At 39.6% G+C, this 17991-nt stretch overlaps 2 protein-coding genes across 5 annotated transcripts; both read left to right on the plus strand.

Annotated features, from left to right (window-relative positions):
• Positions 1–148: 148 nt before the first annotated feature.
• Positions 149–4129, plus strand: LOC115749770 (chromatin modification-related protein MEAF6). Of its 4 annotated transcripts, XM_048282769.1 has the most exons (8): positions 149–259; positions 351–445; positions 905–1005; positions 1841–1910; positions 3339–3366; positions 3496–3553; positions 3675–3815; positions 3903–4129. In XM_048282769.1, exons 1-7 carry the CDS (start codon positions 247–249, stop codon positions 3775–3777), a joined length of 468 nt encoding a protein of 155 aa, XP_048138726.1. In that variant the 5' UTR covers positions 149–246; the 3' UTR covers positions 3778–3815; positions 3903–4129. The 4 variants fall into 4 exon arrangements, with proteins under 4 accessions (XP_048138726.1, XP_030542601.2, XP_030542602.1 ...); XM_030686741.2 differs by having other exon boundaries at positions 3339–3376; positions 3429–3553; positions 3675–4129; XM_030686742.2 differs by having other exon boundaries at positions 3675–4129.
• Positions 4130–12039: 7910 nt separating this feature from the next.
• LOC115749753 (transcription factor MYB4-like) lies at positions 12040–14107 on the plus strand. Its single transcript, XM_048282369.1, has 3 exons — positions 12040–12290; positions 12429–12558; positions 13302–14107. The coding sequence occupies exons 1-3, from the start codon at positions 12158–12160 to the stop codon at positions 13837–13839; spliced, it is 801 nt and encodes a 266-aa protein (XP_048138326.1). The 5' UTR covers positions 12040–12157; the 3' UTR covers positions 13840–14107.
• Positions 14108–17991: the final 3884 nt, after the last annotated feature.

Genomic DNA, 17991 nt, shown 5'->3' on the forward strand with positions numbered 1-17991 from the left:
GGCCGGGTCAACATGAAATGGGCCAAGCAAGCTGGCACAGCTCATTGCAACCCGAGTTGGCCCAGCCCGTTTGCCATCCCCACACTGGCCCATTTCAAAATTTTGGCGGGTTCAAGATCGAGCGTTAATCGTCATATTGAAATTAAAATTCATACCCTAGGAGTTCATGAAATTCCCCTTTCGACGAGTTAGGTTTAATTTCCGAGTTCGAATCCTGTCTGTTTCCGAATTGTCTGAGCGAAAGACATGGATTCCGAAGGTAAAGTACTTTGATTTGGGTCTTTCGATTCTTGGGATTTGGACGCCGGAGATTCTCACGGTGAACTGCTGCTCTCGTTCTTGATGATTAGGGCAAAGACTTCCATCTAACCCCTCGGCAATGTTGTCGTCTCTTCTGGCCAAGAGAGCCAAGCTTCACGAAGAACTCCGCAACATCGAGAAGCAGGTCGTTCATCTCTCGGCTCGGCCCTCTCTGTTAAACCCCGTCCATAGTAATCCGACTGTTCCTTTCTCTCTGTTCTGATTGTTGTTTCGGAGAAGGGTGTTTCGCATTTGTATTTCGAGGGTGGAAGCTATGATGTAGGAAGGTGTGAAATGGGTTTAAGTTAGTTTCGGGTTGTGCATCGACTTTATCTAGACAGCAGAATTTTTTAGCATTAGTTGATGCATTGCTTAAAAAGGTGGACTTCAAATGGTTAAGTCTCTTGCTTTTTGTCAATTCGTCATTAGATCGTTGACTTAGCTGTGAAGCTAAGTAGCATGTCTTATATCATCGAATATCTTCTGCCGAGAAGAACATAATCTGGTAGCTTTTACTGTTTTGTCTGGCTTTTGACCCTGTTATGTAACGACCATTTGTTTCTCCGGCAATGATGTTCTTGACTTTTTTTTTTTTTTCCCTTAGGTGTATGAGATGGAGACAAGTTATTTGCAGGACCCGAGTCAATGTGGGAATGTGCTGAAAGGTTTTGAAGGGTTTCTTTCTACATCCAAGAGTACAGCCCTGTATGCTTACTTGGCATTGTCCTTAAACTCTCTTTTATATCCCTCCAAACACGGAACTCCATCTCAATTCTCAATTCATGAGTTGTGCGTGGTTTATCTGAATTTGTAGCAGTTTAAGTGGAATACTGTATAGGCTTTCTTTAACGAGGATACTGTCACATATTCTGATATGGAATTATGTTGTTTTCACCTTGAATATTACGTTCGGCTGGAGTGAATTAGAAATACGAAAGTAGAATCAGTTTTTCTCCATGAACTGTATTGCTTGTAAGTATTTTATGTCCTACAGATTGTGGATCACTCTTAGGCTTTAATGGTCAACTGGGTGACAGACTTGTTTGTTCTGTTTGTCTCGCCAGACACTATTGCCTTCAATACCCTTGTACACTTAATGAGCTGAAAACTTCGGTGGTGTATCAGACTCGGAAAAAGGAATAGGGAACCTTTTAGAATAGGATGGTTGCATTGAAGATGAAAATGTCAAGTCTCCATCCTTCAAGTTGAGTAGCATCTAAGAATGTGAAAGAATGTAGACAGTTTGCTTCCTAAGGAATCAATTGGATATTCACTTGTAAATTTTTTTATTCTGCCGAGGGAGAGATTTAGAAATTTAGGCCAAATAAATCCATGGGCGTAGGCAGAAGCAACTTAGAATTGTGTGTGCACATAGTAATGCATTTCTTTTTCTGCTAATACGAGGTAATGCTTCATAGCAACAACTTTCGATGCATCAGACAACTTACATTTGTGGTTTCCTCAGGCATTTGATAATACATATGCTATGGTTGAATGTAGTGTCATTAATGCATGCTTATCTTACTTGCGTACTCTACAGCTTGAAGCGCTCGAGGAAATTTCAGCCTGAAGACAGGCTTTTCTCTTTGTCTTCAGTCACCTCACCAGCTGTATGTATTCTATAATGGCAGTCTTGGTATCCTTCTAAATTCAGTCTTTTATGCAAATCTGTTGTTGAAGATCAGTCGTGTGTATTATGGAAATGGGAATGGAGGCCATTGCAGAAGGGGTCCTTGAGGCAGTTTACACCCTGATTGTATGGTTCACATCTACACATTCAAGTTTGATAAGTTGTAGTCAACCCAATTCTTGAGAAATTTGGTCATATATAAGATTGCTAAATTTTTGTTTGTTAGTTAAAGTTAGGAGCTCTTAAACTCAGTTTGAGGAAGCAACAGAGTGCATGCTCTGTTAATGAGGCAATTAGCATAGGTGAACTTGAATGTGCACATTTAAGGCTCCGTTTGTTTCGTAGAAAATCAATGGCTTGGAAAATATTTTCCTAAAAAAGATTGCTCGAATCATTTACAAAAATGAATGGATAAATTTTTTTTTATCGTCCTTGAAAATGTTTTAATATACATTGCTATTAATAATGAAAACATGTTTCATTGACTAATTATTGTAAGCGATACAAGCAAAAGTTTTTAGGAAAATGTTTTCCAAATTATTCATTTTCCGCGAAATAAACAAAGCCTAAGAGTGATATTTAAGATGGTTGCCCCCATATTCCAGATTAGGAAGCTCACTGCTTTCATAAAACGTAAGCAGGGGACGACTAACTGCTACAAGCCCCCCTCATTACACTTCGAAAGAGTGTCAAATTAAGACAAAAACCCTAATCATGTCACTAGATACATGAGATCGACAATTTTTCTCATTCAACATCTTCCACTTAACCACATACAGAATCTGCTTTAAAGAGGCAGAAACAGACAGATGATGTGAAGCTTCAAATTCCTTTCTTTCCAGATTAGATAGATATGGCGTTTCATAGAAGCTTTAATAGTAGGACATGGAATGATTTGCCTCCATGCTGTCTCACAGCCCAAATTTAAAGTTCCAATCACGGATTGCACCATGAACTAAATGTTTTTCGAAAAAGGACCTCCAAACATTCTTCTTCTTTTTATGCATTTCAATTGCTGTTTTGTTATTGTGCCGTGGGTCACTTGAATGTTGGCACTTGTGGTATTGGTGACAAAAGATTTGTTATTGTCTCATGGTGCAAGCAGCGACAATATTATCTTTCTCAAGAAGAATATAAAAGAAGAAAAATAGAAATTGAATTTTTTTTTATGAGACGGTGCTACTGCTATATGTTATAATGAATTTGTCCCTCCTTAAACAAGAATTTACTACTTACAAATTCATGGCTCTTCTAATAAATCAACGGTGAGGAGATTGTTGCAATAGTTCAACAAACTTCTACTCTTTCAAGACCCTTAATATACTGTAAGCTGTTGGAGTTTGAGGATGCCATTCATAGAATAAGATTTGGCTGATTCTTATGGTATTGTCCTCTGTTTTTTCCGAAGGCTGAAGAGCTTGCAGGGGGAAGAGATGGTGAGTTACATTGATCTTTTCGAGACATCTATTTTTTTTTTTTTTTTTTGTGGTAAGGTAAGAGACATCTATTCTTTTATGCGCTCTATACTTAAAAATTTTTCTACGCTCTCTTTTTGTTTTTTTCAGATGGGAGATCAGATCTTGGAGTTGGGAGATCTAAGGGGGGTATATACGCCAATGGGCAGTAAGTGCTATGTTTTGTTCTCTTTGTGATCACCAGAATATGGAGGCCGTCTAGGCTCTCATCTCTTTAGTGGCTTCTAATCTCTTGTTGTCTGTAGTAATTGGTTGAACTATCATTATAGGGGAAAACCAAAGAAGGGAAGACCAACACCAAGAGATGCAAAGAAAAACAGGGCTGCTGAACAAGATTTTGACTATGAGGACGATCCTGATTTGACCTCCTAGAATTCCATGCCCCAGCAATTTAACCTGTCTTTATAGAGGTTTTTAGAAACCATTAGTTTCCTGTAAATTTCTTCTTGAAGATATAATTTTTTGGCTTTTTACCCCCTTCTATAATTTCTTAATAGAAATGGAAGCTGAAGTCAACAGGACGCCATCTGAAATATATAGAGCTCATCTTTTTTGGCAAATACATAAACTCACCTCTTCTGTCGTTGATTGTAATTGAGGTCCACGAATCCTTTTGGATCTCAAACTTGAGATTTGTGATTCTATTCGGCGAGATAAGCTGGCTGCATGTATATATCTTTTTGCGTTGTTAATGTGGATGAGACCGTACTTGTGTTTGGTTCAAGGGCTAGTGTGTATTCTCTTTACCATCAGCAATTGTATCGAGGGTATCTGCAATGTTTATCACGGATTCTTCTGCAATGACCACCCTCGTGCGGGACTAATGCCAATTGACCATTTGATGATTTCACTTGAGTCTCAGAACTGCAAGCCAATTCAAAAAGGATGCCAGGTGGGTGAAATTTTTTTATGATATCAAGGAAAGTTCTCTCCCCATCTAATGAATTACTGCATTCTTCTTTGAAATGCAACAGCTAAAACGCTCAGGACACAGATAGCACATGTTAGCCGTAGTACAAGGGAAGGAATTTGGTCCTTACTATTATTATGAGGACAAATAATCAATACAAGAGCAGAGGTACAAGATGATCCTTGTTCAGAAACCTCTGCAAGAACTAGATGGAATCAAAAGGTCTAAAAGACTAGTAGGCGCTGAGAGGAAGGTACAGTTCCCTCGGCCATTTCCATGCTCTTATTTACTCGAGCCTACCACATTAACCTATGGTTTAACACATACATTGTAACAATTAGACGCGAGGGTGATGCAACTTTACGCATGAAAGTCGGCTGGACTGGCATTTGGGTTATCTGTAACCTGGCGACAATACTCTTCACATGCTCTGTTGCATGCAGGGACAGAGGCACCTTCTTTGAGGCACACCGGCATACACTCTTTGGCACACTCTGGGATCGCTTCGCTGGGGGCGGCGGCAAAGGCCATCAGCACCGCCGCTGTCATGAGGATCGCGGCGACGGTCTTCATGTTCATGGCCATCTTGATCTTTGTGCTGAAAGTTTTTGTGATCCGCGAAGTAATTGTGTTAGTCTTGAGCTTGAGCATTTTGGAAATGTCTCTAGTACGTGTTTTTATAGAAGGTAAGAATTTTTTTTTTTGGCCATTTTCTATTTATGTGGAGAACTCATCGGTGGTTCGTAGAAGTACGAGGTAGAGAAATTTCAGGTTGGGAATGATTGGAGTTTGTTCACTCTACCATATAAGGCGCACATTCTTGGGATTTGTCCCATGCATGTCTATTTATGGAGATTTCATACAAATTAAATTGCCTTTTTTTTTCATATTCGAAACAGAAAATTCCATAAATTCAGATGACCAAAAAAAAAAAAAAAAATGAAACAGACGGATCTGCATCTGAAAATACAAGAGCTTATGCACATTTTCCCCAGGTGGCATATGTAAATGAAGTGCAATGTTAGATTTACCGAGACAGGTTTACGAAATCGATGTATCAAATTGTGAGTGGATCTTTCTGATCGGCGGGCTAATATTTAGCAAACGAAAGCGGCATGAGCCATTATTTAGTAAGTCTATCATTTCTTTAATGAAATTCGGCAGCCAAGCATACGTGCATGTAGTGATTAATAATATTATTTTACATTCACACACTCAAATTTTGTGCTTAAGTGTGTCACTAATTATTGAAATAAGATCTCTTCAAGCCAAGATCGCGTAAGTACAAAAGTGGGATCTTTCCTTTTTCAAAACAAGTTCGCTAAATGTCGGCCGCCTAGTCTGTTACTTCAATTAGTTAGTGGAGACTGCCTTCACCAAGACGTCATCAATCGGTCATCGTCTTAATCTTTGCCAAAGTAAAAGAGAAAAAGAAATCTTGACCATATTTCATTTACTGAAGAATTATGAGAAATGAGTCCTTAACATACTGGAAGTACAATGCCTCGTGACAGCAATTGTTACGAGATACATATTGAACTAGGGTACCGGACCAAAAAAAAAAAAAACTAGTGTTAAATAAGACACGTGCGCGCTTTCAAAGTAAGAAATTTGTTTAAAAAATCATTAATTTGTTGCGGTTGACAGATTTAGTTCTAAAATTACAGTTTTGTCAATTGAGTTTTAAATTTTTTGACATTTTGTCAATTAAGTTCATTCAGCCAATTTTAGCCGAATATCGCTAATGTGGACGCGACCGGCCCTACGTGGCACATCCGGCGTTAACGTGAATAATTGTTTATTATTTTTTATAATAAGTTTGGATTTGAAAAAAATAAAAATTTCTATCTTTCTTTTCCTTTTTTTCTCTCAAGTAAAGCGAGGGCTAACCCTCGTGAGATCTTGGCGAGTCTTGCGAACAGCGAGGGCTTCGCCGCCCTCACCGCATTTGGGTGAGAGCCGAGACCCTCACTCACGGCCAGCGAGCCCTCGCTGGGTATGGGCGAGGGTCACAACCGATGCGAGCTTCGCGGCCTTTGCCGGACATGATGGAAAAAGGAAAATAAGGAATTTTAATTTTTTTAGAAAATTTTACAAAATTGTCCCACGTCGGCCGACATTGTCTTACATGGCACCACCGGCATCCAAGTAAGCGATTTCCATTAAAATTGATCGAATCAACTCAATTGACAAAATATCAAAAGGTTTAGAATTCAATTGATAAAATTGAAATGTTTAGCACCGAGAATTGACCGAAATGTAATAGATCTATGACTTTTTGGATAATTTTATCCCTTCGAAGTACCTAAGAAATTTTACATTGAGTGCAATTAATAAAGATACGCGCGTTTTGCACAAGTAATAATTTATTGTTAACGTGTGGGGGCCTCTTAACAACAATCCCTCTAGAAAAATATGATGTAGCGTAACGATATCGCATGCGCTAGTAAAGTTGACTATTCTTTTTTTCAACTTACTTAGCTTTTGCAGGATTGACGATGCAGCGGAACTCGTGTCAGAAAGTGGAATTGGAATGGATTTGATCCTGGCACGAAATCTTGTAAAATGATCACGATCAGATCGAGATCGAGATCGAGAGACGTGTAAAGCAAAATCTTTGGTTTGCTCACCAACTCAAGGAAAGACGCAAATTCAAAACGTCGGTGAAGAAGTCGCATAGGAAGACATATGAAGCTCCTTCCAAAAAGGTTGCCTCGTGCATTTATGAAAATCTCGAGCAGGGGTCGAGACGTGGGATGTGATGAAGATGGTGGTGGCGGTGGTCAGGAGTGAGCGCAAAAGGGATTGATCGAATCAAATTGGGAACCGCCTGGGTCGGAGTTCGGTCCGATTTGAAGACCAAGTGGGCCGGTTTCCGATTTCAGAAACCGAGAACCGGTCCTTTCTTGGATTGGGATCGAAACAGATAGAGAATCGATCACCCCCTAATGGTGGTGGTGGTTGGATCAATTTGATTTGGGTAAGAATGATGGTGCTTGATGTCATTTTGTTAGCCCAGCATGTTAATCTCAAGACCTGAAGTTAAGAAGAGAGTACTTTTTCTAGAATAAATTTAATCCGTTAGAGAGAGGCGGCGATTTGCAATGGCGCTTTGATATTCCTCTTCATTCGTGGACCTAAGGTCTAATAAAAGCTCGAAAAGCACTCGTGATCTGATTCGTGTTGGTAAAAGACCGGCAAGATTAAAACTTTTGGAACGAACTAGCTTAAAGGGTCCAGATGAAGGGCCCGGGTAATAATCGGTGACAGAGAAACGAAATGCCTCTTCTCATCCTAGGCATGACCGGATAATCGTAAAACGTTTCTTTTTCCATACTAAACTCGAGCTCAAAGCTATGTAATTTGAGCATTTAAGAGGAATTTTCAATATGTTCTTGGGGGGGAAATAGTTCTTCTCTTGTGACGAATGCAGACAGATCTACCACGCCCACAAAGCAATCGTGCCAGTAATTAGGTCTTGCTTAACATAAGTAAGTGGCTTCACTTCAAAGGTGGGGAACTTTGTCACGAGAAACGAAAGAGACAGGGAGACCCCACACGGTCAGGAAATGCATGAAAAGGGAAAAAAGACATTTTAATTATTCGTTTATAGCTAAGCTGTTACATTCTCTGATTAATTTATTCGAGGTATTATCTACTTTGGTTGACCTGTCCCACATCGAGCATCACGATTTTATCCTTTGATGTACATGCAGATGTTTTCTTAGGAAATCACCCATCCTAGTGAGCACGTTTAACTTTGAAGTTTTAAAACAAAACTTACCATTCGTCAAAATAAGCATTGGTAAGTTAATTTCAATTTTTACATATATATTCCATAATCACTCTCTTCTTATTCGAGGTACAATTCAATTCATTCCCGACCCTTTTACCACCTTAGAAGTTTGCTAGTAGCTGCTTTTTGTCCAAACATTCTAGCCTCAACGACCACTCCCCTGTCCTCGTCGGATCGAATCATTACATAAGCTATGGAAAATTTGGAGTTAAAATTTAAAATTAGCAGAAAGGACTTGGTCTTCACTCATCATTCACTTGCAATGTGTATTGGAGTCGGCTCTAATTCGTTGACTTGTGGGGCTTGGACTTAGACGGAGATCCTCATCCCCTTTATTATAAAGTGGCATGGCTTTCTTCGTGGTGGTGGGTTACGAAGTTAGACTTGGTCTCGCCTAGATTGTCAAATTAAGGAGTTCAATAATAAGTTTTGTACTTTTAATTCCTATTAAAGAAATATTTGTGCACCTTGAACATGATTAGTGATTAGACGAATATGAGAAGTATGGTTGATGTTTTGCATGTTTACCGTTTTCAAAGTGGCGATTGTCGTTGTGGGAAACAAAATGGAAATTATCATGACACTATTGTCACATCGAGCACGATTTCCAACACTTTCCTTATGACTACCCTTATCTCCAAGATTTTGCATCAATTAACGTTGCTGTCTGTTTCACAAAAAGTGAAAAATTTCATTAAAAAAAAACACTTAAAAAGAAAAATGAGCACCTATATCACTTATGAAAAGGGGTGATTGGAAAAATATTTTCATCATTCATGAAAATGTTTAGACATAAATTATTGTCGATAATACAAAAAAAAAATCATTAACTAACTATTTCAAGCGATATAAGCAATTATATTTAATTTTTTCTTTCAAAATTGTTTATTTTTAATGAGTCTTAGTTTCAAAACTCAGCATATTTTACATCCCAAAATTTTAAAAATTCTACTCTTCACATTTTGGGATTTGACACCACTAGAAAAAGCTTGGGAAAATGACAGAAATCCAAGAATGCTAAGGCTGTAATTGCTTACCAATCTGCGCTAGTTGCCTTCTTTTGTCAAGTTGGAGTAGATTTCCATCATTTAATTTGAAAGAAAGTTGCAACATGGGGAATTTTTTTTTGAATTTGAATACGACAGGCGTGAGAATTGGGTGGGTTAGGCGTATATTAGATTACTAATCTATGGTTAGAAGTAGCATTAGTCTTAATGGGACATATGACTTCTTGTCCAATTTCTGTAATTGTCTGACGTTGAAGCGCGTTGGGATTACTTTCTATGCCGTGGAAGTCCGGGCGTAAAATGCCGCTAATTGAAATTAAAGTTTGTGTAGTATAACTTTTAAAATAGGGAATGCAAACTATAACTTAGGAGACAAAAAAAAATTATCATGCTCATTTAGCATAATATCTAGGGGTGAGCTGCTCTAAATTTCGTACAGGTTCCACTTGAAATAGGTTCCTTAGCTTTTGAAATCTGAAACCTACCATATATACTTTGAAACCCGGAACCTACCTTGTCACGGGTTCCGGAATTTATATAGGTTCTACTTGTGTTTTTAAATAAACAATTATAGTGAATCATAATCTTTAATGATCAATACTTGTTGTTACAATCCATTAACCGTCACTCATATTTAGACACACGAATAAATCTGAAATATTAACAAACTAAAAGTCTCGGTCATAAATATTGCTGGAAATGGAAGTTTAGATTAGTGATTTTAGATTACACACTTACGCAATAGAATATGGCAGGATTGAAAGAAGAGATATATCAAGAAAAGCACAAAAACTTATTACACGTTACATCACAAGTTCTAGGTTCCGGTTCCAAGTTCTACCTACCTAGAACCCGGAACCCACCCGTTAAAACAGGTTTCCCAATTTTTAAAACTTGGAACCTACCATGTATATTTTGGAACCTAGAACCGGAACCTAGAACTGGACGGGTTCTTCACCGGTCCGGTTCCAAGTTTCGAGTTCTACCCTCATACCATACTTAGCCCTAATAATATCGACGTAAGCAGAGTTCCAGTTTCACTTTACTTTTTATACAACAATGAATCTTATTCTAGGTAGGTGGAACCCCCACTCACATAGATGTACTAATTAACCTCATCAATCAGTTAATTGAAAAACGCGAGCCGAAACCGAAATGCGACCTCGCAACCTAAACATTAGATTGTTTACGCTTGGTGGTGTGAAAAATCGAACTCGCATTATCTACCCTCGATCCATACACGTGCGTTCCTCAAAGGAAACAATGGTTTTTGCGTACGGCAAGCTTAAATCCATCTCTTCACTTGAACAATAGAGAGTGCTAGAAAACAAATTTAAGCGAGTAATTCCTTTAATTAAACCTCGGATAGTTAATTAGCTACACATCATCTTGTGAGTCATAGAGCACGGTCCCTCCTACATTAGGAAAGGCCACATATTTTTCCAAGGTTGACCGGGATTAACTTTGACCCTCAAGGACGAAAATCAGCCTGCCCTTATGACCTTAGCCTTCACGACATGATTACGTCAAACCAACGTCCACTCGATGGGAGATTCGATATGAGAAAATTGCCATGCATGCCGTCCTAAAATCGCAAAAACCAAAGAAAAAAATTCGATCCGTTCCCATGTTTGATCTGTTCCCATCATAGTCCTATTGTATCCTATGATTCAATTACAAAACTTCCAAAGAAACGAAGAAAGAGAGAGAGATAGGATCCTAGGAGTCTGCCACGTGTCGTCCTGTTTGAAATGGGATTGAAGTTTGACCGCAAAGGATCCTAGATAGAGGATCTTTCATCTTTGAAACTTTTTGGCTTGTTTTCAATGTCAAATTTGTGCAAGGGGAGATCTTCGGGCGACCCAAGAAGTCGCTTTGAAAATGTGAATCGCACTTTGGGAAAGAATCTAATCCAAGTGGGGAAGTAAATGTCTTCGATACACAACTTTGTCCACGGACAAGATGTGTTGCCCTCAGGGCTCCATCCATTTCAACGCTTTGAACCGAAACTTGTCGCGATATTTTAGTAAGTCCGTATTAGTAAGGCTCCGCACCACGGAATGGGAAACAGACACGGGATTGGGCATAGAGAGGCACGAGGAAGGCAGAGACGGGCCGGAGGTTGGGGAAGAGACAGCACAAGATAGCATTGGCGCTGATGACGGTGGCCATCGGAGGTAGAGCAGCACCTGGTGTTGGTCGCGGTGGCTAGAGGCAACTAGTAGTGGTGATTGGAGGTCGGTCCAACTAAAGAGTATATTAAGTATGCGAATTCAATTAAATACATGGAAATAATGCGCATCTAAATCAACTTTACTTAATTACACAAGTTCACTATAATTATAGTTATCGATCCCCAGTATCATAAGATGAGAGAATTATTCTTGAGAAGTCTGGCAAGTGGACTTGAAACAGTACCGCAAACTAATTTCCACATAACATTCGGGCACCAATCATACCATTGGTGATCCGACTTTTGATAACATTTTTAAGAAGTCAGTGAACAGAAACTGGCAAGCAATCTGTGTGGTTACCGCGTTTGCTGAGGTCTACTTGAAAGCTCGCTTATACCTTGTAAGCCCCGTAAATGGATTAAGTCCCGGGCTTTATCCTATACAGATGACTTCGATCCAAATTAGTAAGTATCAGCCTTTATCCCGGGCAAGTGACTTCGATCCAGAGTGGTAAGCACACAGTTGGTGAAATTTCAACGGCCCTAAACCTGGGGTTAAAGTGCTCCTGCCGTGTAACTTTTCACCAAGATTACTGGACGTATGGTTTACCAGAACTCTGACCAGAGAGAGGGGGGTGTGCCGGCATTCGGCAGGAAAATATGCCACTTAGTAAAACGGGGGCCTACTGTGGAATATCCACTCAAAACACGGAGAGAGAAAGCTCTTTGGCTAGCTAGCCTAGCTTGTAAGAGTCCACAGAGAGAGAGAGAGAGAGAGAGCTCACAAGCATATTTATACTTTGCCTCAGCTTATTCTTGGGTCATTTGAACGGCTTCACTACTAGAGCGAGAGTGAGAGAGAGAGAATGGGGAGGGCTCCGTGCTGTGAGAAGATGGGGTTGAAGAAAGGCCCCTGGAACCCCGACGAGGACCGCGTCCTCATCGACTACATCCAGCGTCACGGCCACGGCAACTGGCGGAAACTCCCTAAACTCTCCGGTAAGCGGGTTTATTCGCGATCCCGAGTGCTCGTGGTTTTGCTGGTCGCCAATATGAACGGGGTATGCTATGAATTTGAATAGCCATGTAATGCCTGGTTGTTAACAATTTGTCTACTTCTTTCTTCCCATTTTTCAGGATTGCTAAGGTGTGGCAAGAGTTGCAGGCTCAGGTGGACGAATTACTTGAGACCAGATATTAAAAGAGGCAACTTTAGCAGAGAAGAAGAGGACACCATCATCCACCTCCATGAAATGCTTGGGAACAGGTTTGGATTCAAATAGCAAAGTCCGATCGATCGACCGGTCTGTCTTTCGGAATTATGTGTGTTGAGCTCTGTGAATTCTTACTTCACTTGCTTTTCGTCTAGACACAGAGTCGAGTCGAGTTTGATTAAAAAACATGTAGCGTTGTTGCACCTACCTATTAAATCTTCCGTCTGCTACTTAGGAAACATTGAGGCAAACCATGAAAGAACTGCAAAAGCTCGAATTCTGACACAAACGACTAAGACCATGCAAGCAGCGCAGGCAACATTGTTGTCTAAAACTCAGTTTACTGTAGAGATATGAATGGCAAATCTATTAATTTGTTCACATTGACGACGTACACATGAGCGAGATTGTACCATATTCGACAAAGGAGATAACCCTTTTTCTTGAATTAGGATGATCATAGCTTGAAAACCTCTTCTGGGATTTTTAGTTGAGGACCCCAATAAGCATAACAAAGTTGAATTTTTTTTTTATTTTTTCATGTCAAGCCTGCCTTTTTGGATTGGCAAAGATTCCCCGTCTGAAACATGTTTTGTTTTACTGTGTCTTATTCATGAAATGGACCCCTCGTGTTTGTGGTTGTTCTTGTCCTCGTGCAACACACCAAGACAAGACCAAGGATAAGGCATTATGCATCCAAGGATCGATTTGTTTCCACCCATGTCGAAGCAAAATGTGTATAAACAGTATCGATACACCTGATGCGATTCTAATGCGACCTGTCCTTTTTCTTCAGATGGTCAGCGATAGCGGCGAGGTTGCCGGGACGAACGGACAACGAGATAAAAAACGTGTGGCACACCCATCTGAAGAAGAGGCTAAGAAAGGAGCACGAGGCGGCGTCGCTTGGTGACGTCGCGTCCAAAAGGCGAGTCACGACGTTGCAAGCCGATAACGAAGCATGTGCTAAGCGCGAAAGCCCTGGTGGGCCAATCCCATTGCCTCAAACACAACAGAGCTCGAGCAGCACGTCTCTCTCCTCCACGAACGTGGAAGACAATAATGCCGACGACAACAATCGCAAAGGGGGCGACGATCGCATCAAAGAGGAGGTTGGAAATGCAATCTCCGGGTTGATGGACGAGAGGTTCTGGACAGAATTGGTATCATCAGATGACAACAACTCAGCCATGAGTGATGATATTCTCGCGGTGATCAGTGAGTTCCAGTCGTCCCCAAGTTCAAACGTTGTTCCGTGGGACATGAACGATGGTGGAACGGTGGATTGCTTTTGGTTTGATCTCTTCATAGGAGCTGAATTAGGAGACGTCTAGGCGACAGTTGCTAAAAGAATCAGTCGATTTCTTCGTCTTTTTTTTGTTTGCAAATTTTAACTCTCTTTTTTTTCTTTTTTTTTGCTTTTGGTATTGGGTTCAACGTGCCGACTTGAGAATCATGATTTTGAAGGTGACCATTGATGTTAGCGACCGGACTGACCAATCAATCAAAGTTGAAGCTTTCAAACTTGTCGGAGAGAACTTGTTGTAAATGTACCGAACACACATCATCTGGAATTGGAAATGAATGACCGTCCTGGACTAATTATTGCTTTCATTGGGTGCTGATCAGCTGGAAACAAGTAATTCTATTACTACTGTTAACTGCCTTGCTGCTAAGTACAAATGTGTGAACAGCAGAGGAACTGGAAAAAAAAAAGTGAAGGATCCGGAGTCAATCACATCATCCGTTTAACCTAACTTTACAAAGAAATTCTTGAAGTTTAGTAAAAAATTACACCCATATCTATGATTCACCAAGCGAAATCTCTCACTCTCTCTCTCCTATCGACATTGTTGTCGCAAAGAATGATAGCAGGATCATCTTAGGACGCTGTATACCCCATTTCAAGTGTTGCTACCACCCTAGACTTGTCCAAAGGTTACTTGGTTTGAATTCTTGATACCGTCCCCTCAACCAAAACCCCGCCAAGTTCGAACTCACCCAAATTGCTTAGCTTACCTCAGTTCCATTGATCCATAGTAAGGTTGAACGATTTCATAATCGGTTGAGGTTCCACCTGAAACTTGGAATCTACCTATCGAAATCGGTCTCTAATTTTTGGAATCTGAAACCTACCGTATCGCACGTTCCAATGCGATTCCAATGTCTATCTAGATACTATATGTATTCTTAATTAAATGATCGCAGTGAATCATCATCTCTAATTACCATTATTTACTATTACAATCGACTTATCACCACTTACATTTTGACATACGAAGAATATAAAAGATTAACAAAGTAAAAGTCTTGGTCATGGATATTATCGGAAATAGATGATTCCATTTTACACACTCTTTATCGAACGTCGCGAAATATTGTAGGATCGTATGAAGACATAAAAAAAAAACACACACACACACACACACACAAAGACTTGTTTGACCTGAAACCGGTTCCCCAATTTTTCAAACCTGAAGCCTATCATGTATATCCTAAAACCTAAAATCGGATAGGTTCCAACCGGTCCCGTTCTCCGATTCTCAATTCTATATTGGAACTATGCTCACCCATAAGTTGTATAGACAGAGTCGGACTTACAAACGTAGAAAATAAATTTAATCCGGTCCACCTAACCCGCATCCACAAAGATCGATGATGCAAATACATCTCAACATTCTAATGATTGGAATTGAAAACTGATAACCTAACTGGACACACCCGAAGAGCTAAAGCCTATCACACACCCCAAGAAAAACGACAAATCAAAGGCCAATGATAACCGGGTCCAACCTTAAAGATGAAATCTTAAATTAGTCTCATGCATCGAACATAATCCCAAGAAAATTTCCAAGGACCAAAATCCTGTAGAATAGCTACTTCTGATACAATTCCTGGCAGAGTAGGGTTAGGAAATTAGCAATTGCAACATGTTGCAAATGTCTAATCGAAATTTTCGAAAATAATCCCCATGCATTGCACATTTCACGCGTGTAGTTAGCCTGCTCAAATCAAAAGGACACTTGAAGGAGTTAAATTAATCATTTGAATGTCCAATTTCCCAATAAGACAACTTAATCATTGTTTTAGCCAATGAAGACACGTCTTTAATTAATCATGGAGCAGAAGAAGATCCTGTTAGATTTGGACTTATCAATAACTATTCTAATCTAATCACGTGCATAGTTCACGCTCTTGATAAAATATTCTCTTCACAAACAGGAATCAGATTACTCTATTCAAATTATGTATTGTTAGTATGATGAAAATCCCAATAGACACGATTAATTATATATGATTAACAATTAAGTGCCTGCAGATCTTGTAATAATCCGATAGGATTTGCTCTTTTGTATCGCTTACAAATTTTTTATAAGGTTTTATCGCTCGGAGATGAGTGAACTAGATCTCTCTCTCTCTCTCTCTCTCTCTCTCTCTCTCATTTTCGCTAATGAAGATATTAATTGGCTATTGTGATCTAATTAATTCCGTTTTCAAACGCCAAATCCAATCAATGACAAGGGAATTAGGTAGATAATCAATGACAATGACAAAGAATGTCATGATTCACATTGGATTTGTACCTTACCGAGTCACATGCGCAATATTAGGCCCACTTAGGTATCTGGACCAAACCCGATTGCAAGTTGGGTTCACTGACCCGGATCCAGTTCCAAATTACAACCTTGCTAGTTCCAACAATAGACTTCGCAACTTCAAAAAAAGAATCGACCCAAAAAAAAAAAAAAAAATTCAAAAAAAGACAAGAATAAAAAGAAGAAAAGCGCAAATGGCGGTGACGTGGCGGAGTATACGAAGACTAGCTTACGATATCCGTTTGCTAAATGACATGGCAAACCGCAAGTTGTTAACTCGTTAGCAATCGGGTGGACCATAGGACTTCGCAAATTAGTATTAGCGTGCCGGGCGGTACTCAAAGAACCTTACTCTCATGAGCTTGGTTTTCTTACAAAGGAAAGTCTTGAAATGATATTTTTCCATGAAGATTAGTGGATTAAAATAAAAAAGTTTTCTTATTGATACAGAAAAAAAAAACAAAAAATTGAGCTGCACGGATATATGGAATCGGGGTCAGCAAAAAATGGTTCAAATCGCAAATTAAACCGAACCGAACCGAACCGAACCGAAACATCTTTTAGGACTTTCGGTGCAAATTGTAATCCACGAGCAGCGCGCGCGGTGTTTTCCATTATACTAATTCTCTTTCTAAGCGACTTTTAGTTTATTTAAGCTCATGAAATTACAAAACAAATAGATGGGAAAAACTGTTTGATGTGGTTCCAAATGGAACCAAACCGCACAAAATGATTTGGTTCGGTTCGATTCCAAGCTACAATCGATTTGGTTTGATTTAACTTTTCTTCTAACCGTATTTATGTAGTTTAGGTAGGTTGGTTTGACGTCGAAACCCAACCGGATCGCACCGTGCAAGCGTAGAAGTTTAAATATATAACGTTAGAAAGTCTAATTTAAAAGCATAAATCATTAAGAGGAGAGAGATCGCTTGTGTATAAAAAGCATATAAAACTTATTATCAAGCGATGTGGGATATTTCAACACCCCCTCTTAGGTGTAAGCTAGAATAGGTAGATGGAGACCTCACGTATATAAAGAGCATAGAAGTTCCATTGCCAAGCGTTGTGGGCCGTTTCACCAAATACATCCAAAGAATCGGAGATCAGAAAATGCAAAAAATAGTGCGCTTTCGCTATCGTTGACATTGTGCTCTATGGAGGAATGAAGAAGCGCATTAGTATTATTTGTCATACTGTCGGATATTACTTATGAAACTAAAGAAAAAATTTCTATAGAACGACAACAAAGCCATCAATTTTGTGAGGCATGGAATCATAGGACGACTCCAAATTCAAGATTAGATGGAAGAAACGCGTTTCAAATGGTATCAGAGCACGTTACAGAAATGCCTCTCGATATCCAAAGAGATGTGACCTAGGGACGGAGGCTTGGATTATAATAACTTGAAAAACGGTTCACATAGTATAACCTCCAATAGTGGAACGGTTCTCATTAGAGGTGTTAATATGGCTCTTTGACCCATTTTTTAACTCACTTTTATTCACTTGAGTCACATATGATTTTAGTAGATTTAAAAAATGAGTCAGATATGAGGTTAGGCTTATAAAGCCTATTCAAATATAAATTTTAACTCAACCCATTTTCGATTCATGGCTCGCAGCTTCCTAAGCATCACTTGTAAACGAGCCTCAATTATGTCATTTTTATATTATTTTTATTTTTTATGAGTAAAAGAAAGAAAAAAATAAAATTTAAAAACGCAAAAACTATTTTAGAATGCCATTGCCCATAATCGTCAGCCGCCGCTGCCGACCGCCGGACGCCCCCACCCACCTCCTTACGCCACCCCCCCCCTAAACCCTAAAACCTCCTCACCAGTGCGGTCTTGCCACAAGTTTGTTCGCCAACCGCCGAGATCACCCCGAAGG

This window comes from Rhodamnia argentea, chromosome 7, assembly GCF_020921035.1.
Source record: "Rhodamnia argentea isolate NSW1041297 chromosome 7, ASM2092103v1, whole genome shotgun sequence".
Classification (NCBI taxonomy): Eukaryota; Viridiplantae; Streptophyta; class Magnoliopsida; order Myrtales; family Myrtaceae; genus Rhodamnia; species Rhodamnia argentea.

Bases quoted from the DNA above. Each gene is read 5' to 3' on its own strand.
- LOC115749770 (XM_030686741.2), top strand. The intron at 1,006-1,840 runs GTATGCTTACTT...CGTACTCTACAG, and splicing joins ACATCCAAGAGTACAGCCCT to CTTGAAGCGCTCGAGGAAAT. The intron at 3,377-3,428 runs TTGATCTTTTCG...TGGTAAGGTAAG, and splicing joins GGAAGAGATGGTGAGTTACA to AGACATCTATTCTTTTATGC.
- LOC115749753 (XM_048282369.1), top strand. From the start codon at position 12,158: ATGGGGAGGGCTCCGTGCTGTGAGAAGATGGGGTTGAAGAAAGGCCCC. The intron at 12,291-12,428 runs GTAAGCGGGTTT...CCCATTTTTCAG, and splicing joins GAAACTCCCTAAACTCTCCG to GATTGCTAAGGTGTGGCAAG. The intron at 12,559-13,301 runs GTTTGGATTCAA...CTTTTTCTTCAG, and splicing joins CATGAAATGCTTGGGAACAG to ATGGTCAGCGATAGCGGCGA.